The 9,856-nt window shown below is 36.7% G+C and overlaps 1 protein-coding gene across 1 annotated transcript; it reads left to right on the forward strand.

Annotated features, from left to right (window-relative positions):
- Positions 1-264: 264 nt before the first annotated feature.
- Positions 265-4,242, forward strand: LOC120165953 (MDIS1-interacting receptor like kinase 2-like). Its single transcript, XM_039175380.1, has 2 exons — positions 265-3,626; positions 3,731-4,242. The coding sequence occupies exons 1-2, from the start codon at positions 323-325 to the stop codon at positions 4,117-4,119; spliced, it is 3,693 nt and encodes a 1,230-aa protein (XP_039031311.1). The 5' UTR covers positions 265-322; the 3' UTR covers positions 4,120-4,242.
- The last annotated feature ends 5,614 nt before the right edge of the window (positions 4,243-9,856 follow it).

Below are 9,856 nucleotides of genomic sequence, written 5' to 3' on the forward strand. Positions count from 1 at the left end.
TTAGTAAATGATCCATCGTAAACTATAACTTTGCTATAAAAGCATGTGACATATACCTAATTAAAATAGAAATGTTGTGAACCGCACGTTCATAATCAAAGATAAAAAGTCCACTAAGCCAATTTTCCAACCTTTCTTTGAAATACTGCGGTTATTTTGGTTGGCATAATAGCAATTTCCAAGTATCTTCCCAAGTCTAACTCGACTGCTTTCTATTTAAATCACATGCATCCACGCACCAACTAAATTGAATGTTCATCATGTTCTGAAAAAAAAATAATAAACCCATCTTAAATCTGTAAAATTCTATAGCAAAATAAAAATGTTGGGTTTTCCGAATCCCTGTCTTGTTCTCATTCACATTGTTTCGCTTTCTTTACTGCCATTGAAGATCACATGTTCAGCAAGAACACAAGCGGAGGAACTGGTCCGATGGAAGAACAGTTTGCCTTCTTCGCCACCTTCGCTCGATTCATGGTCGTCGTCCAATTTGAACAATCTCTGCAACTGGACTTCCATTACCTGCGATGATGGAACTTCAACTGTCTCCCAAATTGATCTTTCCAGTTCAGACATGTCGGGTTCCATTTCCCAGTTCAACTTCACACCATTCGCTAATCTCACGCGCTTCGACATCAAAAACAACACCATGGATGGTCCGATACCGTCTTCCATCGTTGCTCTGTCGAAGCTGGTTGTGTTGGACTTGAGCAACAATTCTTTTCAAGGCGTGATACCGGTGGAGATCGGTCGGTTGACGGAGCTTCGATATCTGAGTTTGTTCAACAACAATCTGAGCGGAACAATTCCTCCTGAAGTTGGTAATCTCCGAAATGTAAGACATCTCGACCTCGGATTTAACTACTTTGTTTCTTCGGACTGGTCTGGTTTCTTGCCCATGCCATTGTTGACACACCTCAGCTTAGCTTACAATGAACTTGAACTGGAATTCCCTAGCTTTATACTCAACTTCCATAATCTTAGTTTCCTAGATTTGTCATTGAATAGGTTGACTGGTCCGATACCAGAATCACTTTTCACCAATCTCACCGAGCTTGTGTCTCTCAATCTCACTGATAATGCCTTTGAGGGGCCATTATCTTCCAATATTTCTAAGCTTTCAAAACTTGTTCATCTTCAACTAGCTACCAATATGTTAAATGGTTCCATTCCTGAGAGTATAGGAACCCTGTCTGAGCTTGAAACCATTGAGCTGTTTGGAAACATGTTTGAAGGGGAGATTTCCTCTTCTTTAGGCCGATTGAGAAAGCTGAAAAGACTTGATCTTCATTCCATTGGCTTAAATTCCACTGTCCCATCCGAGCTTGGTTCATGTACTAACCTCACCTTTTTGGCCTTAGCTGGTAACCGACTCAGTGGCGAGTTGCCCTTGTCCCTGTCACAACTCACTGAATTAACAGATTTGGGTTTATCTGAAAATTTATTCTCCGGCGAGATTCAATCATCTCTGGTTTCCAGTTGGACCAACTTGGTCAGTTTACAAGTTCAAAACAACAATTTCACCAGGGAGATTCCACCGGAAATCGGTCTATTAACAAAGCTCCAAATCCTCTTTCTCTATAACAACCAACTCTCCGGTTCAATTCCATCGGAGATCGGAAACTTGAAGTCCCTGAGCAGTTTAGATCTTTCCGGGAATCATCTTTCGGGTCCAATTCCGGCGACGATATGGACTCTTTCCAACCTGGAAGCCTTACAGCTTTTCTATAATAATCTCAGTGGCACAGTTCCACCGGAGATTGGAAACATGACATCCCTGCAATCTTTTGATGTCAACACAAATTCCTTGCACGGCGAGTTGCCCGATACGATTTCCAGCCTCGTCAACTTAGAAGCATTCTCGGTGTTCACCAATAATTTCTCGGGTACCATTCCTCGGGATTTCGGGAAGAACAGTCCTGTGCTGAATTATGTGAGCTTTTCCAACAACAGTTTTTTCGGGGAATTACCACCTGAATTGTGCAGTGGTTTTGCTCTTCAAAACTTCACAGTAAATGAGAACAACTTCACCGGGTCGTTGCCGGCTTGCTTGAGGAACTGCACGATGTTAAGAAGAGTTCGGTTTGATGGGAACCGATTTACAGGTAGCATCACCGATGCGTTTGGTGTTCATCCTGGGCTGGACTATATTTCTCTTAGTGACAATCAGTTCACTGGTGAAATCTCTCCGGAGTGGGGAGAATGCCAAAATCTCACCAGTCTACGAATGGATGGAAATAGAATTTCTGGTAGAATCCCTGCCGATCTCGGGAAGTTGACTCAATTGCAAGTATTAGACCTCGGGTATAATGACTTGAATGGGGACATTCCTTTGGAACTGGGAAATCTGAGCTTGTTGTTCATCCTTAATTTGACGCAGAATCGACTAACCGGTAACTTCCCTCGGATTGTTGGAAACCTGGCGAGGCTAGAGTCCCTTGATCTATCTGGAAACCGATTGGTTGGTGAAATACCGGTTGAACTTGAGAACTGCGAGAAACTGTTGAGCTTAAACTTGAGTCACAACAATTTATCTGGTGAAATTCCAAGTGAGCTTGGCAGCTTATCTACATTGCAGATGTTGCTGGATCTCAGCAGCAATTCTCTTTCAGGCTCAATCCCTCAAGATTTCAGGAGGCTTGTACAATTGGAGAACCTAAACGTTTCACACAATGATCTCTCGGGCAGGATCCCAACTTCATTGTCTTCCATGATCAGTCTCCATTCCTACGATTTCTCGTACAACGAGTTAACAGGACCGGTTCCGAGTGATGGGGTATTCCAAAACGCTTCTCGAAATGCTTTTGTTGGAAATTCAGGCTTGTGTGGAGATGTTGATGGATTAGCACCTTGCAGCTTAAGTTCCATAAACAGAAGTTCCAACAACAGGAGGGTTCTTCTCATAGCTATCCTTGTTCCCATCTGTGGCATACTAATTCTAGCATTGATTGCTGCCGTAGTGTTGGTATGTCGCCGCCGGCAAAACCGAATGGTTGACGAAGAGATTAAACTTAGTAAAAGGACTGAGTTTTCCGAGTCTACCATTTGGGAAAGAGAAGGAAAATTTACATTTGGTGACATTGAAAGAGCCACTGAGGGGTTCAATGATATGTACTGCATTGGAAAAGGGGGGTTCGGAAGTGTTTACAGTGCAGAATTGCCCTCAGGTCAAGTAGTCGCGGTTAAAAAGCTCAATTTTTCGGACTCCGCCGACATTCAAATGACGAATTACAAGAGTTTTGAGAATGAGATTCGAATGTTAACCGAGGTTAGGCATCGGAATATCATAAAGTTGCACGGATATTGTGCTAGAGGAAGCGGCATATACTTGGTGTATGAGTATGTGAAAAGAGGTAGCTTGGGAAGTGTATTGTATGGAGCACAAAAGGCAGTGGAGCTAGGATGGGATACAAGGGTGAAAATTGTGCAAGGATTGGCTCATGCAGTTGCTTACTTGCATCACGATTGCCCTTCTCCGATTATACACCGAGACATTTCGTTGAACAACATTCTGCTTGAGGAAGAATATGAGCCGAGACTCTCGGATTTCGGCACCGCAAGGTTGTTGAATCCTAACTCATCGAACTGGACCACGGTTGCCGGCTCTTATGGGTACATGGCACCAGGTTAGCATACCATTTACATCGATGGTATCTCTTAATTTTTCTTTCTAATTTTCAGCTGAAATGTGATTCTTGACATTGTTTAATCAATGTTCTTGGTCTTTCAGAGCTTGCACTCACAATGCGGGTCACGAGTAAATGCGACGTTTACAGCTTCGGAGTGGTGGCATTGGAGATTATGATGGGGAAGCACCCAGGGGAGTTCTTGAATTCCCTGTCATCTGTAACACTATTATCAGACAATAAAGAATTGCTTCTCAAGGATTTGCTAGACCAACGGCTTCCACTTCCTAGTTACCATATAGCAGAGGAAGTTGCAGCGGTTTTCGCAATAGGTTTAGCATGCACAAGGTCGATGCCGGAGTCACGACCGACAATGCGTTTCGTGGCACAAGAATTATCTACAAAAACGCAGGCTTGGTTAGATGAGCCATTGGGAAAAATAGCCATCAGGCATCTATTAGATTTGGGAGATGGAACAAAGCAGAAACAATAGCCAGGTTTCATCTGGGGAGACAGGCTTAGCTTTTTTTACCAGTTTTTTGCTTACATTTTTGTTCCTTGTATCATGTTTTTATTTTGTCGCAAGATGTATGTATTGTATTGTACCTTTGTAACCCCCATTTGTATCTGATGGGTCCATTGGCTTTACTTCATATCCATGCTTTGAACCTACCAATTACCAAATTGCAAGGTGCAAAATTCAACATAAAAAGTACTGCTTTTCTAGTTGTGAAACGCTGAAACAGGTGGCTACGAATAGTTTATACCGCAACTTGCCATGTACAGCGACCCAACATGTAATAAAAGTCATAATGTTCTGATGAATATCTGCTCCCAAATTATTCCAGTTCACATGACAGTGGTTTTTCTTTTTAAAGGTGGTTTTGATTGTTACTATTTGATCGGAAGGAGTGAACTATTATGCATCCATCTAAAACTCAGCACCAGCACCAGCACCAGCATCAGCATCAGCATCAACATCAACATCAACATGCACTAAAGACGCTGAAACACAACATCAGAACCCATTAAAGACATCGATACATGAGGTTCTATTTTGACTCAAATTATAAATAATAATCAAATTAGATTATATTATAATTTTACTAGTTGAAGATCACTTATTAATCAATTATTTTACTCTATAAATATAAAGTATATACGTGTTAACTTTTAGAACTATGAGATAAGATTATTTTGGAGAGAGGAATTTTGCAACTTTTGTGTATATTGCATAGATGTTTTTTTACATTAAAAGAGTGTTTTGAAATACAATAAGTTTGAGTATATATACCAAACTTGAGATCTATGATATAATGTATTTTTGATCTCTACATTTATATTGGATGGTCTTCTCTTCTGAATGAGATAAAGACATAATAGAGAATAGTTGGGTATAGGAAAAAAGTCGAGGAAGGTGATTGAGTAGAAGAAGAAGCCTCCCTCAATAATGGTTGAGAGATATTTGTAGTGACTTTAATTGGTGGTGTCAGACATCGAGTCATTGTATTATTAGTATATTAACGGGATAATAGATTTAGTTGTCAAATCTTAGATTTCATTTTGCTATGATAGATCACGGTGATATATCTTAAATCTTATTCGAGCAATTTTATTTGGCTTGAAGTTATAACACTCCTAATTTCGTAGGGTATGGATTCCTCAAAGATTTGGTAGGCTCAAAGATCTATCCAAAGGTCTTGACTAGACTAATAGTTTTTGGAGGTCATCTCCGAAAATATAATAACGTTCAATCTATTCTTTTGTATGCGTCTTATCCTATGTTAATTTCGCATTGTTTGTTTGTTTTTTTTACAAATTCTTAACAAAATTTTTGAATCCTATAAGTTGAATATCATTTATATATAAAAATCTTATTAAATACAAATAATAAATTATCTATTTAATCACTCGTCTATCTGTATTTTTATTTTGATGACTCAACTTATTTTTCAAAATTATAATTGAAATTATATATATATATATATATATATATATATATATTGTTTTAATCACATGCTATTAGATTTAACCGTTGACTTAACATAAATAATAACACGACATGATATAATGACAGTTTTATTCTCTAAAAGTTGTATACTTTATCAAATAAGCATAATTCAAAATAATTTTATAAATTTTTAATATTTAAATTTTATAATTTATTAATAATTTAAAGAAGTTATCAGCAGCAGCTAACAACACACATTAAGCTGCGGAGCAATCTCATTACTCCACAGAAAACACAAACAAACAACAATTTTAAAAAATAAAAAGAGAGAAATGTTAGTTAGTACTTACGGTTGAGAGTTGTCTAAGGAGAAAACTTGTTGCTTGCCGATTGAGACGCCGATGATGGGAGGCCGCTTGCCAACTGATTACTTAGAAAAGAAGCATGCTGACCAGCTGAGAGAAAGGAAAGAAATGGTTGAGCATGAGCGGCGGGCTGAGTGAGATGAGAGGCAGAGCGACAGAAATCAGCTTCTTTCTAGTTGATTTGCCCTTTGACAAGAGGAATTGGGTTTGGATTTGCGCTTGATGACGGTGACAGAGACAGTGTGAGAGTGTTGGAATTGTATATTGAATGTCGATTTGTTTAGCCGTCTCCGCAATTTTTCTCTGCCCAAAGGTTATTCTCTTTCTATCCTTCTATATGTTATTATTCAACTTCATCTCCATCTGTTTTCTTCTTTCTTTGTATGCATTTAGTTGTAGAGGATTGGATCTTTTCTGTTCTAAAGTAGACTTTTACGCCATTGGTTAGTTGATGTATTTAGGATTGATGTTATTTTTTAGTTTATTTGTTATTTGTGTGTTGATTATGTTTAGGAGAATGTTGTTAATGTGTTATTGCTTATATTTAGGAGTATGATGTTAGTGGGTTGTTAATTTTATTTTGTTTAAATTCTGAATGTTATTGAATAAAAAATTTAGTGTTCAATTTTCTTCGTCCATTTGGTTTTCTTTTCATTAAAATACTAACAATTGATATCAAAACTTTTTTTTCTTAAGGGACCTGTGTTGTAACACCCTCACTCCGTACCTGACCCGGATACGAGTCTGAGGTGTCACATTTACTTTTCAAACTTTGACTCTTGACGAAAAATCAAGGAAATTTAAAATTTTCATTAAAATAACATTGTTACTTTACACATGTTAACCAAAACAAGACAAATCAGAACATTCATAACTGACACTTTTCTTACATGTCAACCCACTATACAAGACAAAATACATACTTTATCAGTTACTTCTGATCTGATCTTCTAGCAGTACTGCTGTTCTTGCCACCTTATTTATGCTCTTCCTGATTATTGGTACCTACGTGTAAATCACTTACACGCTAAGTCACAGACTTAGTAAGTCATAGATAAACGTATAGATATAACAATGCATTCATGAACATGCATTTTTATCATCGGATCATGACATCTTTATTTGCATGCATCTATTTCACTATAACTTATATGATGGGAACATTCACATATAAAATATATATATTCTTATGCTAATTCCATTTTAATTTATCTTTGAATTGCCCATGTACATTATTGAGAACAATGGTATGTGAGTACATAGAGGTTGTGCACTATGCTGTCACCACAGCTCGTATAATTCCCTCAAGGGGCACTGAATATTTGTCCCGAAGGACCACTACGCCCCGAAGGACCACTGATTGTTCCGAAGAACCACTATGTCTCGAAGGACCACTGATTATCCCTCGACTCTTGACATGCCAATTATACCTACAACTCTCATATTACATAACATGGACTTAATTATAAATACATTTCTCATTTCATATCTCTTTCATCACTATCCATGTAAACACATAAGTCACTTCACATGATCATTTCTCTTATTTCACATACCTGGAAGGATTCTCTGATGATAACATTCACTCATATAAGATAATGTTAAATTATAAATGAATTATACATGAAGTCACTATAACATTAATACACATATATATGTATGCATGTGCATGAATATGAAATCATAAATTCAATTATAAGAGATAAACTTATCACAAGTCTTATCTCAATACAATTCTATCTAGGGTAGGCACTCACCTTAGCCTTGCTTACGTTAACTCGATTCTAATCCTTCGATTGTTCCAGAACAAGATTACGTTCTATATCTACATAGTAATACATTGATACATGTCAATATACTAATTGATATATTCTAAACTACCACTCCTTAGGCTAAAAAGAAAGCTATTTTATCTTTTAATGAAGGTATGCATCGATGCACTCTACAGTGTATCGATGCATTTCTTACCAGGTGCATCGATGCACTACCTGTGCATCGGTACACAAATCTCATTCGATGTTTGCATTTTAAGCGGGTGCATCGATGCACTCCTTATGCATCGATGCACTAATGAAATTCGATGTTCATTATTTGAGAGTGCATCGATGCACACAGTCCAGAAATGATATTTTTGCACAAAAATTCTTTCAAAATCCTCTCAACACTTCATATTTCACCTCTTTTTATATTCTTAACTCTTATACACCTATTTAAACTAATTAATATCCATTCAATACCTCTTAAACTTAAAAATCCATTCCTCCACATGAAATTCAAGAATCTCACTCAAATTCCAACATGTTCCAAATCTAATTCTAACACTTCGTATATCTTAATTAAGTCGATGACAAGTCAAATTCAACCTCCGATTTCAAATATGAACTCTATTTCAAAATTCCCTTCAAGAACTCATAATCTTTAATTCTTCCTACACCCTTCATCTTGTTGTTTTACAACAAATTAAGCTTTCCTTAAGCTTAATTAGCATCTAAGGAGCAAAACCAAACTTAAATTTCAACAAACAATTAGCTTATGAGAAATCTCACCTTTGTTTTGCCCTCTTCACGTGTGGAGAAAGAAGAGAAGAAGAGAACTCTAGAACCTTGTGTTTTGCTTCCTTTTCTTCCACGTGTAGTTAATATAAATATAAGAAATCTTAATTATTTTCTCTTGCAAATGACCATTCTATCCTTCAATTCCATCTTCCTTGCAAGTTAACCCTATATCAAATTACAATACTATTCAATCATTCTATTTTAATCACCAAATTCTAAAGTTTTATAATTTAGTCACAAACCCGGTATTGAGGATGTTACATGTGTTAGTACTTGCTATCTCATGAAAGGTGAAAGTATTTTTTTATTACGCCGCCTACATTTGATGGAGACAATTATTAAGTTTGGGTGGTACACATTGAAACTTACTTGGAGGTTGTAGTTCTTTGGGAAGCAATACAAGAAGACTAAAAGATTCTTGTATTGTTGACCAACCCCACCATAACATAGATCAAAGCACACAAAAAAATTAAAGGTAAAAGCATGTTTATTCGCTGTAGCATCACTGACTATTTTCACCCGAATTATATCTCTAAAGTCAACAAAAGAAATATAAGATTGTCTCAAGATTGAGTACAAGGGGATGAAAAATTCATAGGATACAAGTGTTGAATCTTGTACGTAATTTTTAGGTGCAGAAGATGAAAGAGACCGAGACAATCAAGGAGTATTCTGACAGGCTTGTTAGGATAGCCATTAAGGTCAGGCTGTTAGGTTTGTCTCTAGCAAATTCAAGAATTGTGTAGAAAATCCTTGTAACAATACCTGAAAAGTTTGAGGCCACTATCACCAATTTAGAGAACACGAAAGATATGTCAAAGTTTCTTTGACAAAACTCTTAAGTGTTTTGCAAGCACAAGAGTAAAGGCATATAATGAGGCAAGAATAGGTCATTAAAGGTGTTCTACCAGTTAAGAATAAAGATGATAGAAAGAACAGGAGGCTAAAAAACAAAAAATGTACATAATTGGCAGATAAAAAAAAGATAATAATATTTTTTTTGCAACTTCTTTCACTAGCCACAAAACGAATGAAAGTTGGCTCTTTGACAATGAATGCACTAATCATATGAAACATGACAAAGAGTTATTCAAAGAATTGGAGAGTATTGAGTCCAAGAAGGTCAAAATTGGGAGATAAATATGTTGCAGTCAAAGGAAAATGTATTTTATCCATTACAAGTTATTAATGTACCAAATTTATTATTAATATTCTTTATGTATATGATATTGATCAAAATCTGCTTAGTGTTAGTCAATTAGTAGATAAAAGATTAAAAGTGAAATTCATGGAAAAAGCATGTGTGATAGAGGATGCTACGAGACAGAAAATGTTTGCAGTTAGGATGACAAAAAAATT

Source organism: Hibiscus syriacus, unplaced genomic scaffold, assembly GCF_006381635.1.
Source record: "Hibiscus syriacus cultivar Baekdansim isolate YM2019G1 unplaced genomic scaffold, ASM638163v2 tig00111621_pilon, whole genome shotgun sequence".
In the NCBI taxonomy this organism is placed as follows: domain Eukaryota; kingdom Viridiplantae; phylum Streptophyta; class Magnoliopsida; order Malvales; family Malvaceae; genus Hibiscus; species Hibiscus syriacus.